Source organism: Meleagris gallopavo, chromosome 10 (genome assembly GCF_905368555.1).
Source record: "Meleagris gallopavo chromosome 10, MGAL_WU_HG_1.1, whole genome shotgun sequence".
NCBI lineage: Eukaryota > Metazoa > Chordata > Aves > Galliformes > Phasianidae > Meleagris > Meleagris gallopavo.
This window is the reverse complement of record NC_139413.1, coordinates 15,815,617-15,836,981: the sequence shown is the minus strand read 5'-3', so window position 1 is coordinate 15,836,981 and position 21,365 is coordinate 15,815,617. Positions and strand designations below refer to the sequence as shown.

Here is a 21,365-nt window from a genome sequence, read left to right as displayed (position 1 = left end):
GAAACAAAGAAATAAAGATAAACATAATTCTCCTCTTATCCTACACATTCAGATCACCATCGTTTTTTCTAGTAATAACTGCATAATTATATAGATAAAACTGGGCCCTAAGCAGAAATGAAGAGAAGAAGCATTTTGAAGGATATTAGAACATGTTCCAAAATTGTTATTAATCATTAGTAGAAAAAGGTAGCAGCACAACCAACTGCCTAATAAAGAAGAGATGTCATAAATCTCTTAAGGAAAAAAACCCTTAACATTTTCCTACAGGAAAAAGCTAGATGTAACTAAAACTTTGCTTGATGTTGGTGGAAAGGATTTCAAGAGAATTACGAATACTCCATTCTAATGACATTCCCAAGTTGTTATTTTAAAGATGACAAGATGCTGACTTCCACATTTCAAATGACATGTAACATTTAATGTGAAGCAAGGGTTACTTCATATGCTCAAGATGATAGGAGTGACTCCATAACACATCTGGACTATATTACTAAGTCAATTATCTGCTTTCACACACTCCAATTTTGCACTTTTTTGTTGCTGTATTTTCCATTTTCATCACCACCATGACTGAGAAAAGCTAAATCTTACATATATTATTTTAATTTAATTACAGGCAGATGTACCGAACAACACATGGTTAGTCCCAAAACACTGTGGACTTGAACAACCAACCAGCTCAAAACTTGACACAGTCTGTGCTGGCTTAGAATGTGCACATCCAGGTTTGCAAAGAAGAGTATTTGTCTGGCCATACATTAATTCCTGCTTAAATACATGGAAAGTCACTCAATGGAATTTGTACCCTCTCTTCCCCAAGACCAAATCAGACCTGATATTTGCCTGTGAAAATTTCAACCAAGTTTTGTAACACTATTCTGAAAGTCAGGTGGAGATGACATATCACGACAGTAGTCTGCATTCTAAGAGAAAATCAAAAGGTCAGAAAAGTGCATGGTTAAAAGTTAACAGTATATTTTGCATTTTTGTTTCTCCCTGAGCAAATGCACAAATTAGATTTTATGCTCATAAGCACCAGGTGCACACAGACAGCTCAGATCCCAGTCGCCTCATTACCAGTGATGTCTTGATTACCCAAAATCATTTGCATGACTAAGTGCTAGTAAGCCCAAAATAAAACACTGAAACCATGAGACACAAATACTGGAAAGAATACAGCTTCTTTTTTCCACTGGTTTGCATGTTAGGAGAAGTACAATGAGAATCACACAATTATTATCAGTACTGACTTTCAACAAAGTAATTACATACAAATACCATTCCTGTTTGCATATTCTGATCTAGGTTATAAGTAGCCATTAATTTCTTAACACCGGGAAACTACAGCCAAACTGTTGGCAATTAAAAGTAGTAACAGTGGTAGTTGTGATTACCTCTCAATTTCACCTGAGCAGTAACAGGCTCAGAAACAGAAACCAAGGGCTCACAGTCTACGGAGCAGTATGTAGAAGTCCCCTCACAATTTCAAATGAATTACCAAGGGGCAACGTTTATCCTTAGCACTGCACGTCTTCCTTCCTAAGAAATTTCTAGTCTAGCATCTGTAGCTGGGGATTTGTTTCTACAACATTTTTTCTCCATTGGGTTACACCAACTGAAATAAGTTGCATTAAGATGAAGAGAACACAGTGGGCCTTACTGCCTTTCCTAATCCTAAGGACAACTTGAAGAAAGGCTAGGAGAAGCAGTGTGAGGAAACAAATAACCTATCTTCCCCATAGCTCTTCCTCATCTTCATGCTTTGCATCAAGGGAGGGAGTACCATACTCCTTGCATGTCAGTACAAGATGTCCTTAAGTAACGATCTGTGCCTCAGACATTTCCAAATCCTAATCTCAGCTCTGCCATATTTTGAGGGTGACTCTACAGGCTGGGTGTGCAGTCCTAAAGCTACCGTGAGCAAGTGTTCTTCTCCTTTACAAGAGCAAAGTTGGAAGCACTGATTTCACAGTCCTGCTATTCTTCCCCCAGTACAATGACTGGCGTTCACCACACAATGAGAGCAAGAAAATAAGTTAAAAATCACTCCTGCTCCAGAAGTAACAGTGCAAAGATCTGCAACAGAGATCCAGACACAGCTATAATAACAAAACATTAAGATACATACAGTACCTGGCAGCCCCTTTTTTCAATTTCCATTACGCATTTCTGAATTAAAAGCGGCACCATCAGGCCTGTATTTTCCTTCTCTACCACTTTTCGAGCATCTACACCAAACATCACTGGTTCCCGATCTGCATCCAAACCGTCGAGAGAGTTCTCCCATTGTTCCATAAGTGATAGTTTGACATAAATAAGCCCCCTTGGTTCCAGTCTGACAGCCAGCTGGTGTGTTTTTGTCACTCGAAAGAGAGTAGGAAGAGCCACAGTGCCATGACAACAAACACGGTTTTTCCGTGGGGTAGGCTCCCAGCTGAACACCACCAGCTTTAAGTGCTGAGCATTTTCAATTTCTATGTTGAATGTGTGGTCCATATCTAGAAATGTTGTCCTACATGTAAGCAGGGCTGTTCTTGCTTTGTTTACTGAGTCAACCTGTATTGCACAAAAGACATCTTTTGAGTCTATTTTTGGTGGTTTCAAGTCCTCAGCACCATAAAAGTGAATGCTCATAAGTCCAGAGATGTACTGGGAACACTTAGGTTGATCAGAAAAGTTGTAGTGCCTGAAAGCATCGATATCTATCTCCGTTTTACCACTGTTACTTGGAAAGCTCTCTTTTCCTTTCCCACACTTGGTTTCATGTCCATGTTTGCCTGATTTGGTTAAAAGTTCAGGAGAGTCACCGTCACTGAGGTAACCCCCTTTGCTGGAGGATTTGGAACTCCTCGAGCTCTTCTTTTTGTAGGTGTGCTGCGATGACACACTGCTGTCGAGATGGTAACGACTTATGACATTCCTGCTGGCAGCTGCAGTTGAGTTTCCAGAAGATGGCAAAGACGCTGTATGGCTTGTATCCCGAGGGCTCCCTTTCAGCAGGGAAGAAGGATTATCTGAGCTATTATGGCTTGAAGTTCCCTTGACACTCAGCTTCCTGCTGAGTTCTGGCAGTTTTTTCATTTTCATGGAAAGCTTCCTCACAGTTCTGGGAGATTTAATTCGATCGGGGAAAGGCCAATTGATTGATCCACTTTTTTTCAAGGGACTAGGACTTGGAGGAGAAACTTCTGTTATTGGTATATCAATCTTGTGTGCAAGTACAACTCCAGGCCCTTTAGGAAAAAAAAAAAATTAAAGAGAATAAACAAATGTTCTGTAAGTGCAGTTGACAGTAATGAAAATAAAATACTGAACTAGAGGAGAACACTTTGATTTGTCTTAACTTGATAAATGCAATTCATTCAGATGACTGTCATTCACCAGTTAGAGATATTAACAAGCACCCAGAGTGTTGTACTCTGTTGACCTGTGCAGCCAAATTTGGCAGTTCATAGTCAGAAGCCTGATTTGTTCTGCTCTATAGAGATGAAAGAGCCAGAAACTACAAATAAACAAATGAGCTATTTCACCCACTGCATTCAGCTCTTGTCCATTTGTGTTACATCCCTCTCATCCAGGCAGACACAATTGCATTCCTGGGGCCCAGGTGCAATGAAATGAGTCTTCAAAGGGAAAGCACTGGAAAATGACAAGTGCACTTCTGCCCACAAAGCAGTTAGCAACAAAGATTAACACATCAGCATTGCCCTCTCAAGTCTAAAGGAAACATGCACATCCCCCTGGTAAAGGATACTGCTACACTACTTTCCATTTCCCTCTCTTACCCAAAAGAACTCTGGAGAAGCGTCTCACCCCTCTTTTCTTGTTTCTTTCAGCTCCCCTTTTCTGCTGCAGGGAGGAGCAGGAAAGCAACAAGGACTTATTTATTCCAAAAGCTGCACTGTGCACTGCCTCGTTCTTGCCAGCAATTTTCCCTCTTTCCTGGCACAGCCACCCTATGACAGGGCTTCAAGTTATACGGTTCCATGGTGGGAAATCTTTTGGAAAATCTCTTTTCAAGGAACAAAAGTAACTGTAACAGAAGGCACTGATGTTGAAGAGGAAAAGAATGAGAGAAAAAAAACAAAACATCTATATTCATTTGACAGTGCAGTAATGAAGGGATACAATCAGAATAAGAAGTTGTTATCAGTAAATCTGTGCATGACTCATAGAGACACGAACTTGTAGTTCTCGTCATGCTTGAATGTTTAAGAAAACCCTAAGATTGAGTTTCAGCTCAAGCCTTTCTTCTTGCCACCAGCATGAGGCAGTAATGACTGCAGAAAAGGCAGTGGATTCACTTGAGTTGCTGTAGTGTGCAAGATGGAAACTGAGGCCAGAACAAATAAAATTTCATGAGTACTCTCATTTCAAGCCACTTTTCTATCCCCCGACAAACTAAGAGTGGCTTTTGTAAGAACAACCATCCCATCCCTTCATCCCAGGCAAGCTCTGGCAGCACTCATGGGAACCAGAGCCTCCGGTCACACTCAGCCCTGCTGCTGCAGCTGCCCCAGCTGCTCAGAGACCAGGGGCCTATGCCTGTGTTAGCAGGGGGAATCCACCCCGCTGCTCACTGAGGAAAGGCAAACCCTACTCACAGTGCGTACAGGGAAGGAAAGAGGTACACAGCAACTCATTCTTTACAGCAGCTTCTTTTACAGATTTTTCTGATGCTTACTGTCTAATTCCAGTCACTATTAATTCAGTCCCAATCACTATTTGCTTAAAAGAGCGCTTTTATAGCAAAGTTTCAGTCATAAAAGAACAGCACACAGTATCTGTTTTCCAGAGCAATGGAGGAAAATGCCTTTAGCTCTGCATTTCTTGGAGGAGTTCCTTGCCTGCTGTTCTGGCAGCAGCTGGCAGGAGACACGGGGTATGACAGAGCTGGACAAAGCCTTGCTTGTGCTGCAGATTGCGGTATAGCTGTGCTCACCCAGAACACCCCACAGCAGCCGGTGCTGTGCTGACATTCACCTTCCCTTTCTGCCCCACGCCTCTGGCACGGGCTTAGCAAAGCAAGCCAGCCCATTCAACTTCCCTCCATCTCAGAAGAGGTGCAGAGGCAATCTGACATTCTGACTTTCACAGGTATGACTTCTGCTGCCTTCAGCGCAAAGGGGTTAAAACAAAACACAGAGCTGACAGAAGCTGGTTGTGTGGGACCAATCCCACAAGTGTCATGCCCGCACTAACACCAGCGATGTGCTGAGGTACGGACACCATTTCCAAATGCACACACGATGACTGCTAACAAGCTGCAATAGGGACCTTCAGCGCAGTCACGTCACATTCCATTTCCCAGCCTGGTCACTTTGCCCAGCTTCCTTTCTGTTCCACACAGGTGGCATCTGACACTTCAGAAATGCCTTAGGGAAGGCTGGCAGAAGGAGGGGAAGCACCAGAGGCACTGGGGTGCCAACGATAACCCAGTCAGCAGGGGGGCGATGATGAGGTGCAGCTGACAATGCATTCCGCACATCTGCCTCGCACTTCCTGGCAGCATCAGCTGCACAAAGAGCAGAAGAAAGCAGCTTTTGTAGGATGCCCCAACCCAGGGATGCATGGCTTGCCATCGGACAAGTCAGAGACCAAGCACTGCACTGAGCCAAATGACTTTGCACCAGGGCTGCCTCTTTGAGCTGGTTCAGGTGGATGAGTAAAGCCCACAGCTTTTATTTGTTCCACAGCATGACAAAGACTCTCCACAGCCACAGAGGCAGGTGGCCCCTGGACATGAGGTGCTCCACGGCCATCAGCTGCCCTTCCCCTCATGGCCAGGGGACAGCAGAGCCCAAAACCTCACCTACATAGATCTGCCCTACGGGAACAGCAGGCAAACTCACAGCACACAGCCTGTCAGGCACACGCTGTGATCCCACACAGTAGCATTCATCTCTGGCCCAGCTTAGCATTGTCCCTCTGTGCCTGGGTGGACGTGACACTGTCAGTCTGCCTGCCAACAATGCCTGCTACGTTACAGGCATATTTGATTATCCCATTCTACGTGCAACGTTCCTCTTCGCTTAAGGAAGAGTTTTGAGTAACTCTAAAGCTCATGAGAAGTGTGTGATTTATTTTTGGGACCCCAAGATGAGATGAGTAAGTCAGAAAACAGTTCCTCATCACAGAGAGCTATTAAAATACCAAACAGCCATGCTCATAATAACTAAGGGAAATGCTGAGCTCTGACCCAACTGAAGCTCATATGTAATTTCATTTTTCCTGCCATCCTCCTGAAATACTTAATAAGCATGCTGCATCTGACACTGAAACTGTATCCCTAGAAAAATGACACGAGAGCTAACTTCTAGGCCACTTCATTTTAGAAAGAGGAAAAAAATACAGCTTGTACTAAGCGGCTATAATTTTCAAAACCAAAGCTTCCCTTTGTCTGAGATTTTTTACTTTTCTTTTTTTAAAAGTCAACCCAATGTATTCCTTGGAAAAACTTTTTTTTTTTCTTTTTCCCCCAAAAGCAACAAATCAGAACAGAAAAGCCCAAACAGCTCAAAATCATTCTCACTGCAAATGACAGCTGAGTGAAAAAAAGGATACTGTTTTTCTGTGCTAGATTCCAGAAGGGATACCGATCTGGATCCTCAGCTGACACAAATAACACGGTTCTACTGATGCCAGAGGCTGGTAACTTACTCCAGCTCAGGCCCATTTCATCCTCGGATAGTTCTACATCCACTCTGATAGAAAGACTCACTGCAAAGCTGAAAACAGTTCTAAGAGAATTCATGCTATATCAAATGCAAGCAACTTCAACTAAGATGCAAGGCAAGTAAGCTCCATTATCCATATTAGCAAAAAAACTTTCTTAAATGAGGATAGAATGTAATTATTTCTATGTAATAATTATCTAAACAAAATGAAGAATCTTCTCTTAGTCTGCTAAAAGAGAAGTCCTTTTTTAACCCCTATGAAAACTGCCATTTTGACCAATTTGGTCTCTGTGTTCAACCCCACATGGCACTTCAGAGTCAAGGATGGAGAAACTATTAAAAGGGTAATAAAGAACGCTCTAAGAACTCTGTAACAGTAGTTCATTTTCTTCCAGTACAATGCCAAATATACACAGACGCTAAGTAAGCCGTGACAAACCCATCAATGCTGGGGTCACGTTTTCAGGAGCAGAAGTCACACACTGTTTTACGCAGGCCCTGCTGTAAGAGTCTGTCGGGCTGACCCTGCACCAACGTAGTCCTCGGTGCCCCCTGCTGGGTGTCCCCTTGAGAGGGGACAACGAGCATGTTTTAACAGCACTTCAGGTCACCCGCCAGGCTTAAGAGCTTGCTATCTGCAAACAGGAATGAATTCCTGGCAAATATTCTAAACGTTAATGATTCTCCGTGTCACACAGACCACAGCAGGCTTCATTAGAATGCTGGCGTCGGACCAAGCGCCATCGGCCCCAGTGCCAGGCATGCCTCATTTTGGACCGCTCGCACCATGTCCTCTTTCCCTCGTGGTTTCTTACATGGGATAAAAAGTATCTCTGTTTCCCCAGTAAGACGTAATAGAAACATGATTCCATACAAAACAGAGGATGAAATAAATAACTACTTTACATTAACTACTTCAAGTCTTCGGTTGCTACAACTCCTAATCTCGCTCCCCAGCAGATCCTTACAGCAGGTCACCAAAACGGATCAAAGACAGATCCCTGGGTAGGCCCACAGCCTTCAAAAGCTACATGTCATCCCCCCAAAATCCTGCCGCTCAGCTCTACAGAAGCAGGACATACTTGGCCTGTTGACAAAGATCATTTGCAACATGCAAGCCTACAAAATTTGGGTCCCAAACAATAAATTTGTAAACCAGGAGAGCAGTCATTTAAGTGAAGGAAGAGCACTGCTTAGATTAACCCCAGTACGTGCCCAGCTGGAGCTAAATTGGAGCACAGCACCATCGCCTCCTGCAACGCTGAAAAAAAAATCAATTTCCAATGACTCCTGCCAGGATTTTGCAGCCAGACATCTAGCTAGCATACATTTTTAGTAACAAAAGCATAGCCAAGGTTCTCACAGGCTAGAATCAGCATGCCCTAGCAGAATGCTTCTGAGACACAGACATGAAATGACCCCACTGATCAGTTAGGCACTACTCTCAGAAATAATCATAGAATGGTTTGGGTTGGAAGGGACCTTTAAGATCACCTAGTTCCAACCCGCTGCTATAGGCACGGACACCTCCCGCTTGACCAGGTTGCTCAAAGCCCAACCAGCCTGGCCTTGAACACCTCCAGGGAGGAGGCATCCATAATCTCGCCAGGCAACCCATTCCAGTGTCTCAGCATCCTCACAGTAAAAAAGTTCTTTCTAATATCTAGTCTAAACCTGCCCTCTAAATGCTGGTACTAAAAGCCAAAGCATTACAAATTCTCCAAAAAGGCCCTGTCTGGAGATCCACAATGTAAACTATAGCAAAAGAAGGAACTACAGAGGGACGCTATTCTTCAGTGCCTTGATAGTGATATAGACATCTAGCAACATTTAACTAGAATACAGTCAAACAGTCGTAAGAAAAATTTACTTCAAAACTTTATACATTTGAAAAATTCTAAATGTGATATGAAAAACACACTCCACAGTCCACGTAAATTTCCACCTAAATTCTTCTCCCGTAGCCCTAAGAACACGAGCTGGTGCTATGTTTCTACATTTCTGCCTTAGCAAATTTTCTTCTTACTGCCACCTTTTGTCTGTTCAACATAAACAAAATCCATAAACAAAAGTGTGTTTCCTAATTGCTGTAGTATAGGGCTGTTCTGTTTTTATGCCTTTCTAAAAACTAGCATGGCTAGAATTATTCAACAAGGAATTACCTGACAAATCCTATTAACATACATGGCCTTTACTGGAGAAAGTAACCCGATTAACACTAGGAACTAATGATGCAAGTTAAGACAATGGGAAAACCAACACCTCTACAATCTATACCCCATTTAAAGAAAACATTTACAGGACATATCTATTCACTACTTTGTTTGGGAAGACTCTCAGCAACTAAACTGTTTTATATTTTTTCTTCATGTTTCCATTTAAAAAAAAAAGCATGACTGCTTCCTCTGTACAAAATTTGAGATCCAAATGAGGCAGTATTGTTTAAAGCTTAAATGGTTAAACTACTTGCACTGACCAAAGAAGATAGTATCAAATGAAAATTGTATATATTATATATATAAATAATATATAGAGTATATAATAATAATAATAATAATAATAAATGAAATGAAAATATGTCTTTTACTGGCTTTTGTAGTATCTTACTTTTTTCTGTCTTTGCTTCTCAAAATCTCTCTTACACTCTAGTACTAAGCACTACTGACACATATAAAATTACAGCAGTAACAAAGATAAGCAGACTTTTCCCAAAGCAGTAACTGAGTATTTGTTAGGAGTTCCTGCTTGACCTATATAGACATCTATTTTGCAGCAACTGTGTAATTCAAGCAAGGTTCAAGCACAAATAATATTAAACTGGCCACGTTGCCCTCATGCAGTAATTGCACATGGATGAGCAGTCATTTTAAATTTGACTGAAAATAACTGCAGACACCTTAACTGAAGAAAGGAAAAAAAAAATCACTTCTCCATGATAAAGCCAATTACTGAGCAGCAGGGATCCATCTCATCACCAGTTCATCCATTCAGTCTGGTCGCTGTTAAATACATACAAAAGAAATGCATTTAAACTAGCTTAATCAGCTCTGAGCATACCAAACCTAATGGGGGAAATTCATCACACTTTTTTCCTGGTTTCAGGAAAGACACTTTAAACACATAATTTTGCTTTCAGGAATAAATGTTTCTTCAGAATTAAAAAAAAAAAGGGGCATTCCCCTTCTTGCATAAAGGGTTTCATTTTTTAAGGAGAATCGCCTATACATCAAGAGCTTAATGACTAAATTGGAGTCAAACAGTCTGCAGAATGTGCTCATGGCTTTCCCAACAACCCCACATCCCGACCTCTCCAAACTGCTTTGAAAAAATAACAGCATGGTATTTCAGTGATTTTGCAAGCAGACATAACTGGTCTAAGTATTTAATGCAGGCTATAAAGTGAATTATTTCTAAATAAATGTTCTCAGAATACTTTGGAACTGAAAGTACACTCAGATCAGCAGTATTTCCACAAGGAGAACAAAATGTGAGCTCCCAGAAGAGAGGACAGAGTACTTTTTCTTCTGCTGTTTACAGAAGTTGCTTTGGTGCTTCTGAAAACATCTCCCATTCCCAGAAGCCATCGCTGTGCTGAGCCCAGGCAATGCAGCTTCTGGAACTTACAGATCTGGGGCCAATTTGCCAGGACTGAGTGGGAGGGGGACAGAGCTCCTCCAGAGGGCAATGCAGAATGAGAGCCTGGAAATGAGCTCCAGGGCCTCTCCACTTTGAATTACAAAAATACTGTATACCCACACAAAGCAGATGATTAAAATAGCATTTATATGATCTCCCAAAAAGTATTTATTAAAAATCCCAGACAGTAGGTTAAAGAAACTTCTGAAGATATTAAGCAATTTAAAGGCTGGAACCCAAGACCCAAATGAGACACACTAACTAACAGAAAGTAAACTAAGTGGGTCCTCTCATTAATATGCTTAAATAAGTCTACTTGGTAAAAACCTTTCTTTTCAGCCAGCTTGGAGCCAGACCAAACATGGTCTGTTTGGAATCGGATTCCAAATTGGAGCTGACTCCATAGGCAGAGGCAAATCACATCCGGATATGCCAGGTGAGCAAACTGGCTGAAAAGTCACTGTACCACTCCATTTAGCAGATATCAATATCCCTACCTGACCCTTTTTTTCCTTTTTTTTTCTTTTTCTTTTTAATGAACATAACATGCACTGCTACTGGAAATGTGCTTGATCCAGACAAAAGGAGGAGAAAGAAAAAAGAAACATAAGAAAGGCTTATCATTCTTTACAAAGAAAGCAGAGGATAAGACATCTTTGTCTGCCTAAACACTCTTACCTGCTGAGGGGCACTTAAATGCAGGATTGTCCTCTCCTGCCAGCACGCTCTGGGGCTTGCAGGCAAACCTCTGCCGCTGCTGCAGCAAGTGCTCTTCAGGCTGCATGGTGTCGGCAGGACTCAGCTTGCCAGGCTGAGTGTCCCCCGCTCTCTCTGAGGAGCATGGGGGAACATCGAGGGGCCCTAATGTCCGCCCCAGGTCCCGGACAGGCAGGCTTTTGCAGCAGCCTTCAGGGCAGTCTGCAGTGACAGGGTTATGGGCAGCAGGATGGAGGACTCTCAAGACGTCCGGCTCATCATCTTCAGGGATGGGGTTATACCATATTTCTCCTTCATCATCTGCATCGTTGTCTTCACCAAAGTCAAAGGCACAGCGTCGCAGCACAGCAGAGCCTGTGGCATTTGGAAGGGCGCTCGCAGCACCACAGCTGAGGACAGGGTGCTCCCCTCCTGGGGACCTGGCGGGAGCCCCCCGGACCTTTGGTGCAGGCAGCGGGCTGGGGGACCGTGGGGCCTTGGTGACAGCCCCTGGTGTCTTCTTACACGTGCTTTCTCCCTCCAGGCGGGGGGCTCGGTGGCTGCTCTGGTGCAACCAGTTGCGCTTCTTAGAAACAGTGATGCTGTTCATCTGTGGCCGGTGCTCGGGGAGCTCGCTTGCCTTCGGAGACTTGGACTCCTTCCTGCTCCGCGGAGCTACGTATACATTTTCTATTAGATCTGCTGTTAGAAAGGGAGAGAGAGAAGGAGAGACAAATGCTCAGAATATCGCATTGCTTTTAGCAGGACAGATGAAGACATACAGCATTGTATCACATTCGCCTTAGACCTCATTCGAAAGGACAAAAGACAAGGTGATGCTATCATCAGATTACACATCAGCCTGCCAAAGCAGAACACGTGTGTAATTAATGAAAAGTCAGGCTTGTTGGGCTGTATTTTAACACCGTGTAATTTAGGTAAATGGCAGTGAGAGCTCTGTGTAAAGGTCAGGCAGACTTAGGCAGAAAAGGATCTTTTTGCTCTGGTAATTTTGTGTGTGCAGTGGGTTTGTTATCTATTGTTCCTACGACATATGTACAATGTAGATTTAAGTAGAAAACAAAGGTGGGGATCTATCTGGCTCAGAAGCCTCTAGCAAGGACTGTCCTTACTGCCACATCCTGTGCTCAGGGCAGGATTTAAGTAGAAAACAAGGACGGGGATCTATCTGGCTCAGAAGCCTCCAGCAAGGACTATCTTTACTGCCATACACTTTGCCCAGGGCATGAATAACCCTTGGTTTGTGAGGACAAAAAGAAGAGAAGAAGAATCAATAAAAGCTTTTAAATAAATCATTTTACAACAAAATTTTCATTTATCAACAAATCAAACTCTATACGCAACTTCAAACTTGATACAACCGCACTACAGCAAAGCTAAACCTGTAATGGTGTTCCACAGGCAGGGTGCTTCTACCCCGACTTCCCCAAACCTCCCTTCTCCATGGAGCTGAGGAATAGCTCCTACACCCATACAAACATGCACCATGCCAGATCTGTATGCCCACCGACAGCAACACCTGCCGCTCATTGCACTGCCAGGGACACGGAGGCCCTCTGCAGGGCTGTCAACCCACAGCCCCCAATCTGCAGACCCTGAGACACACTCAGCGCTGCTGTCACTGTGTGCTGAGCAGTGCCGTGCTGTGGTGTTCTCAGTGCACACCTGGGCAGCCCCGCACTGCGCTACCTACATGAGCCTCCTGCAGGAACAGCGGTCAGCAGCAGCTGCAGAGCACTGCAATAACCTCCTGCTTGCAGGGGCACGCCTCAGCCGCACTCGCACACAGTTCTCCACTCTCAGTCTCCGAATCAGCCAGCTCTGCCAAAAGCCATTGATTGCAAATGCTCACTGAATCCCATCCAAATGATACACTTGCATTTAGGTCTTCCAAGCATAGCTCTCGCAATCCAGGGCTGTGTTTGCAAACTCTGTTTCCCCTTTATTCCAGTTTGGCCCCAGTCCTGAAAGTCCTTCTGTGGGTGTTTATTTTAATAACAAACTGTTTCACATGCAAGCATCTGAGCACGCAGCAGCTCCACGGAGCACAGCAACTCCCAAATGCCAACAGCTGTTACAGTAACCAGAAATTCAAATAAATATGAAGCTCAAGAAACTATAGGGGTGATGAACGTGTTCTCTGCTCCAGAGCAAAGCTTCATTCAGCAGAACGCCATTGGCTCTGTTCAGTGCAATCAGTGCATTTCCAGAGGCAGACCCTGCACAATACGGAACGAGGCACTGCTCCCCAAAAGGCTTCCGCACAGCGCTCTGGTGAACAAACAAAAGGGCAGACAAACAGGCAGGTGCTCAATTCACCTCCCACTCCATCTACACAAGATCAAATAAATCACTAAAGTTAAAATACAGGAACACCACAGCACATCCAGAGACCCAGATGCAGTGCTTCAGCTCAGTTGAGGTCACGACAAATCCCGTGCCTATTACGTACACATATCAAACATCTCATCCCAACGCCAGGCGCTGCTTTTCAGGTCATAACGCAGCGGGGAACGGCCTTCACAGTCCCACTGCACAAGGTCCAGCAGAACGCACAGCTCCAGGGCTGCAACAGCCACCCGCTCCCTGCCCAATCTGCACACCGCCCGGCACACAGCGGGGCTGTACTGCGGCGGGACGGCAGCGCGGCCAAAGCACGGTCCGTAAGCGTCGAGCTGTGTAAAAAAAACAGGGAGGAAACAAAAGCGAGACCATGGCAAACGGTCATGAGGCGAAGAGCAGCGAACGGCCGCGTGATGAGCCGCACGGGGCAGCGCTCTGACAGCGAGGGCCTCTCGTGGAAAGGGGGAATTCTGTCCCGAGAAGGATGAGCGACGTTGTGAAAACGCGCCCGCGTTGGAACTTGCAGAACAGCACTACTTTTGCTCGAAACAAACGCGAAGTCTTCGCAAACTCTGGAAAAAAAGGCACTTCCGAAGCCCGGTGCAGCCCGCTCCACGCACCGACCTGCGCGGCATAGCGCCCCATCCGCCTCGGGGCTCCCTTTTCGTTACCTGCAGTCCCCGCCGCCCGCCGGCACCGCGCCGAGCCGCACCGCGTACACGGCCCGGGCAGACGCGGCACGGAGCGCCGCCAACAGCCCCGCGGAACGGCGCGGAGCTCGGAGCGCCAAGAAACTCGCTTCGATACTATTTTCTCGGAGAAGCGCCGGGCCAGCGCCTCGCGCCCCTCCCCTTCCCCTTCCGAGAGGGACAGACCCCGCGCCCCGCTCCGCACGTGGGAGCGCTCCGTCTCCAGACGCGGCCCCCGGCGTCCCGGGCAGACGGGCTCTTACCCTGCGGCCCGCAGCCCCCGCCGTGCCGGTGAGCGCCGCCCGCCGCCGCCCCGCGCGGGGACCTCCTGCCGCGCAGCTTGGAGAGCGTCCTGCGCAGCGGCTCGGCCATGCCTGGGCGCTCAGCGGGCGGCGGCCCCCCGGCACGGCGGGAGCTGCCCCATGGCGGCGTGCCTCCCCGCGCCCGGCTGCCGCCGCGCCGCCGCCGCGCACATACTTGGCATAGCTGCGCGGGGCGAGAGGCCGCCCCGCAGTGCGCATGCCCCCGCCGCCCCATCGCCGCTCCCCGATGGGGGCCCGTGCCGCGCCGCCCCGGGCGCTGGGACCGCCTCGGCAGCAGCTCGAGGAGAGCCCTCGCCGCCGCACCTGGTGCCCGCCCGGATGCCGGCGAAGCGCCGAACAGTACGGCACAGCGGGCCGCGGGGAGAGCTGCCCGGGGTCTGGGGAAAACTTTGCGAGGGCGGCATGTGTTCGCGGATTTTGGCCCTTGGCAAAGTCGGAGGGAAGGGCTGTCCCGAGCAGCTTTGGATGCATCCAGCCTTGGAGTGCTTAAGGGCAGGCTGAGGGGGCTCTAAGCAGCCTCAGCTGGCAGCAGTGTCCCTGCTGTGGCAGGGTTTGGAGCCGGGTGAGCTTTAAGGGCCCTACCAACCAAAGCCATTCTATAGTTATAGGATTCAATGATAGTTGAAGTCGAATCTTCCTAAAGAAAAAAAGTTGATTCAAATTTCGAGTCATGACCCCCCCGAGGCTCAGCAGCAGTGATCCCATCCCATACACACGCAGCACAGGAGAGATCCAGAGGTCCGTCCTGACTCTGTCACGCAATCGCAGAACCACAGGGGTGTGAAGGCACCTCTGGGACTATGACCTTCTTCTTCTGGCCCATTCTCCCATGTGTCATGCCTGTAGAAACAAAAGAAAACTTCACTGTTCTTTTTCTATGCAGCCTCGCACAGTATTTTCCTCATGTTCCATACAGTTTAGATGTTAGTTTAAACATTTCCATGATTCCTCTCTGCAGTAGGCACACAGGAAACGGCCCTAGGAAAAGCTGCCAACGGTTGGTCTATAAACACAGTTTGATCCGTATCTTTGAAAATTGTTTCCATTCCAAGCAATGGTTACAATGCACTTCTTCTTGTTGGCAGCTAGATTTTTTTTTTTTAATCCCTATGCATCCTGTATTTGCCCAACAGAGGTAGCATTGATCTCACACACACACACACACACACACACAAAAAAAAAAAACAAACCAAACCAAACCAGAACAACTCTCACAGATAAAATAACATTAAGGATCTGGCTGGAACTCACTTGAACCAGTGCAGCAGGAGTCAAAGCCCAACTTTTTGTTTCCGGATCAGCCCATTTTGTTCAGGAGCTACAGAGCACACAGTGCAGAACGTGATTCGCTTCAGCAGGCCCTGTACAGAATGTGAAAGTAACTTCAGTGGGATGGGAACAGAGCTTGCACCGACTTGAAGAGCTCTCACTGGGACACTGACAAGCATTCAGGACTGGTTAAATACAATGTGACTATAAACAAATAGCAGGCTGCATTTTTCTGTACATGAAAAATGTTTTTAACAGTTATTGGTTTTGTTTTTTTCCTCCATCACCAGACCAAGATTTTGCTAATCAATAAAATCTCTGAGCACTCCAGTTACTGAAAACATCTGCCTTTCTGACATCCAAATGGACCGAGGCAGCAGTTCCATGGAAGTTATTGGCCCCTCCTGCCGCTAATGGCAGCATGCATTATCTCCATCCTGCAAAGCAGCCAATCTTCGTGTGCAGACAGCACTCCAGCCATCCACATCTTTGTTACCCCCAGACCTGTTCTTGATCAGCCAGATGAGGCACCCCAATGGCTCCCAGGTTTGGAATACAGCTGTTTATCTTCTTACAAGGACAAACCAGGACACTAATTCATTTATATTCTAGACCTGAGTAGCCTGCTAGATTAGAGGCCAGACAAAACCAAAGATGTTCATTACCAAACTGGCTCCACCACTGACTCCCTCGTCTCCGGCCCCATTTGAAGTTAAGGGTGCACTATTTAAAAGCAAATTTTAGACTTCTAGAGCAGCCAAGCGTTTGGCTCAGACCAGTGACTCTCTCCTCAAGCACATCCTTGCCAAAAATCTCCTTAATCCAAAAAATGCATTAAGAGGCACCGCTGTTGAGATCCCATACCCAGCACAGGTTTTGGCTGGCAGCCACCAACTGCTGGATGCTCCCAGGAACACAAAGTCTGCCAGCCCACCCTGTGACACTCCTGTACTGCCAGTAGTCTGCTTGTCCTGTTAAGCTAAATTTAAAATTAAACAGGAAAGAAACAAGAAATTATTCAAATAGTAGTGTGATGAAAATATTTCAGTTCATAGCTGAATTAGGCAGCTGGAATATTCATGGCTCTGCCTTCTGCACTTTATTCAAACAGAAATGCATCAGAAGCTCAAGCTCTTTTTTGTATCCTGCACTTACTTTTTTTGAGATGATGTTTGTCTTTTTAGGAAACACGCATTAACCTCCCAATGAGCTTTTCAAAGCATATCACTGAACTTCAGCACTGTCATTACCACCTCTGCAATCTTACAGCATGAGAGTGCTATTGCAGGATGCCAGTCCCCCTGAAGATACGCTAAAAATACCAAAGTATTTTGGCTAACAGGAAGCCAAGGCATCACCCACACAGTAAAAATAGTAGGTGTAACAACCATCATCACCATAGCCTTCTCCTAACATGGAGACAAAACCAACAGATCAGTGACATTCCACATGGGTTGAAGTCAGTGTTAACACTGAAGACGAGAATGTCGTATGGTCAGGAAAAAGATAAACAAATTCAAATTTGTGCTTTAAACACTAGAAGAGCCTCTTCAAAGGAACTTAAAATACTAAATAACCATTCTCTATTTTATACTATATGCTTCTGGCTGGGACTACATTTGTAAGTCACAAGAAAGCATTTTCCTGCTGGTTCCACCCCAAGAAGAACAAAATTCTCAGCAACGTGCTGTCACGAAGTCATTGCCGTCGTTCAGTTTCTCACAGTATTTGCGTACTAACCCAAACTTAGAAACTCATCTCCTAAGCAGCCATGAAAGTGCTGAGCTGTGTCCTAGAGCACTATCTGTTGACATTGAGCAGGAGCACAGGACAGGCGGCAGACCCTCAACACTGCAGGGTGCACCTACCATAAATGCTGCTATGTAGAGTGCCCTAAAACTGCTGCATATACAACACGTATTTAATTTAAAATCCTGCAAAACTTAGGGAGTAAGAAAAATATCTTGGATGGTTTCCAGTTCAGACTGGGAGAACACATTTAATGAACATGTTCTGAGGAGAATCCCCTTTCTTGAAGTTCCTTTTTTTCCACTTCTATCATTAGAAATAGTAATTTTTATTCAGTCATCAGCCTCAGAACTCTGAATTTCAACTCTGAATGAAGTGTAGAGGGTCCAAACGTTATAAAAAGGAAAGCCAGTATTTAAGAAGAGAAGTGGAATGGTCCTTAAATTAGAACACAGATCCTTTTTAAGAACTTTGTATACTGTGTTGTGCTCAAAAATCCATAGTTATAATCTCCAGATTTCTGTAGGTTTTCACATCTTCAAAATAATTTTATCATTCATAAAAAACAAACACCTTTATATATTTGCATATGTGTTTGTTTCATCATAGCTACTCTGTATGCTGCAAAGCCACAAAATGAAGAAAAAAAAAAAGAGCCAGAGAAACCCTGTGGAGTTTTATAGATGAACCACTGTCTTCTGTCTCTCCACTGTGTGTGTAGCAAAGGGAGCAGACAATGTAGCTGGTAGTGAGAAGTGATTACAATGAAGTCTGTGCAGGTGTTAGTGCACTCACACCCGGTTTGTTTGCAGAACAGAAGTACCACTTCAGTAGGGCAACTGAAAACTAGAAAAGTAACTGAACCCTGGGTTTGTTATGGGTGTTTTGATTTTTTTTCCCCTCATTTCTTTGCATCTCCTGGAGCGTACCTACCAAGTGGAACAGAGAAAGATCTGTGTTTCTCAGGAGAAAAAAAGCTTTCCTCCTTAGGCCAGCCACAGTGAAGCACATGTTTTGACCTGATGGGCTTTCTTGACTTGTAAAGAGCAATCCAGCAAAGATGAGTACTTCATCTCACTGACTCAGGCAGGGAAATTCCCTCATTTGCAAACCTGCCAGGGTTGCTGCTTACCATCTGCTGACAGCTCGCTCCCAGCTCTCCTTCAGCACTATGATAAATACAAAAGGCAGTCACACAGCTGCTTACGGGGAGGTATGTGGCCAAGCTTCTTTTAATTCTTTGTGTCCCTTACAATGTTTGTTCTTTGGCTTCACCCTTGGTAGACACAACAGAATCCAAGAAAATTGAGGTGAAAAAATACATTTATAATCTAATCTGTGCTCCCTTAATCACAAATCTTGTCTGCTCATGTTCAGGCCAATCTAGTTTTAAGTGCCCCTTACTGACAAGTCAAGCAGCCATGCAGTTAGCAGGTATTTCTAAACGCGTAAACCTGATGTTGGTCAGCTCTTCTGTCAGTCCTGGCTCCCAGGACATGTCAGTGTAGCATCTCACCTGTGCTCTGTGCCCCTTCACTGGTCACACTTGCAGAAGACTGTCCGGTCGCATCCTTTCTAGGCATGGCTTGGTGGGCTATTTTGGATTAAACTTGGCAAAATTTGGCTGATTTAAAGTGCACCGCAAGGCCTGAGCCAAAACAACAGCTCAATGTGCCCCTGTTATGGGCCACAAGTTCTTGCCTCCTGACACTGATGTCATCGGCAGACACAGGCATCGCACTTGGCCCAAACTCACCTCAATGTTTGACTTCTTTGGCTTTCCTCATGGCTGCTATCAAAAACAGCTCTTGAGATGGAAGTGCTGACAGCCACCTTGCCCCTCATCCAAAGCAGGAGGCATCCTATAGCATGAACATATCTGAAATGCCACCTTATCTTCCTTGAGGTGGAGTGTGCATTACAGCATGACATGTCAACAGGCACCACCAGACTGAGGGGCAGCTGAGAGGAAACACAGAGTTATCCCAAGAGCAGCAACCAGGAGGGAAAATAGATGTCACTGATTGTTCTACGAAAAGCATTTATGGAAAAGGTGGTACGTAGGAATTGTCTAAAATCACATAGTAACTATGTAGTATATTGATTCTATATTCAATAAGTCTCGTTAAGCCTGTGGTTAAGAGGTGGTAGTCACCATCAGGCAGCAGTGCACGCATGTATGGCAATGTAGCTTACATCTGACTGCATGATATTCTTCTAAAATGTGTTGCATAGAAAGGGGTGTATGTGACTTCTACTTGTGGCTGTGCCGTGAAGCCCATGGCATGGCCCTGCGCAGCATATTTTCCCACCCTGCACTGCTTGTGGCAGTTTTGGAGGAGGAGGTGGCACTGGGCACCGACACACTGACTGCCGGTCCATCCTGCATGCCTTCCTCCCACATTCCAAGAATATTACCAGGGCAATAAAATAGATATTTAAATGTAATCTAATCTGTCAAAAAATTTTAAAACAATTCATTTTGAAATATTTTCTGAGTGAGAGCAGAAAGTCTACGCATCTCAGGTAATTTCAAGTACACTGAAAGGCTTCTGTGCTTCCTGTAGCTGGCCCACACAGTGAGGGTACTCACTGGAGAAGGTTTGGTATTGAGAAGTGTGAGCTATTGAAAATATTCAAAATATTTACATTCTTTAGTGGATAGAAGCACTACTTTATCCTAATCTCCTCTCTAATTGCTCCCATCTCCAACCATGGCACAACCTCACCTGGTAACCCCTGCAGCTCCACAACACAGAACAACAGTGGCCATTCTGACAATTAATAGTTACTAGATTATATCCATACTGCATATTAGATTATTCCTTATTTAATCTTCCTCCAACCTCCCTTCTCATCACAAAAACCTTGTTGCCTAAATCCCATATTCTTCTGCAGAATAAAGATCTAGCAATACATAAAAGTCCAAGAATATAAAATTAGACTTCTGAGCTTTTTATGTTTATCTGTATGATCTGAAAACGTTTGATCTTGTTTTTTAATCTGTTATTGGGCAGGTTTAACTTTGTCTGTTTCCAAGCACTGGTTTTATGCTCTGAAACATCATGTGCAAGGTCATTTTCAGTGTTCTCCTAGCTTTGCCAAATTCCCCTGTTTATATAGGAAAAAAAAAAAAAAAAAAAAAGCAAAGCTAAACAGGATATGTAAGTATAAAAACAGAATTTGCATGGGAGGAACAAGGACAGAGGGAAGTCTGAAACTAAAATTACTCTGACTCGCTTTTTTAAATGATGTCTCCAAGGTGACAGAAAGCCCTTCATTGTGAGGTTTCTCATTTGTTTTGAACAGTTGCCAGGGTTTTGATCTCATTTTTAGTTTTGAAGACCTGAATGACCTCCTTTCTCCTCAAAATAAAAACCTCCAACCAAACACAACAAAACAGATTTCAACCACATAGAGGCTTCTATCTTCATGAACAACAACAAAGAAAGCTCAGGTCCCACTGCAAAGCTGCCAGTTTTAGCATCATTTGGAATAGGACTCTATCCAGCACATTCTAACCACGTGTGCTGTCTATCAGGTATCATGGCTACAATTCCTGCTCAGACCCCACTACATCAGCAGCCCACCTGAGTTGCCGTGCTGCCATATAGGCAGGGCCCTGTCTGGGCAGTGGCTGGCAGGTCAGCGCCTGCAGGCCTGGAAAGGGAAACATTGGCTACATACACAGACACATGCAAACTTTGCCCCCACACCAACAAGGCATTTCAGCCACGCTGCTGGAGCACTACAGGTGGCAACTCACCAACCACAGTTTCAGCGCATCAAAACCATTAGCACCATGTGTTTGCATTCAAAGCTCTCTTTGGCATAGTACATGGTTCTTCTTCAATCACAAAAACGATGAGGCTCAATTTCTTCCAGCTTCCTCCTACCTACATCCTGCTCTCACAGAGAACACTCTAAAAACCTGACTTGGAGCCTCCTTCCCCTTCTGC

General features: G+C 45.1%; 1 protein-coding gene across 11 annotated transcripts in view; it reads right to left on the bottom strand.

Annotated features, from left to right (window-relative positions):
- The window catches only part of SYDE2 (synapse defective Rho GTPase homolog 2), a 29,102-nt gene extending 11,149 nt beyond the window's left edge, over nt 1-17,953 (bottom strand). The window contains exons 1-4 of one of the 11 annotated variants that reach the window (XM_085232288.1): nt 15,640-17,953; nt 15,105-15,228; nt 10,995-11,714; nt 2,137-3,236 (exon numbers count right to left, since the gene is read on the bottom strand). In XM_085232288.1, coding sequence (XP_085088414.1) covers nt 2,137-3,236; nt 10,995-11,622 — 1,728 coding nt within the window. In that variant the 5' untranslated portion in view covers nt 11,623-11,714; nt 15,105-15,228; nt 15,640-17,953. Of the gene's footprint in view, nt 1-2,136; nt 3,237-10,994; nt 11,715-12,726; nt 13,393-13,485; nt 14,304-14,328; nt 14,652-15,104 lie in introns of those variants that run through there. The other 10 variants (XM_085232283.1, XM_085232286.1, XM_085232287.1 and 7 more) reach the window with 10 other exon arrangements.
- Nucleotides 17,954-21,365: the final 3,412 nt, after the last annotated feature.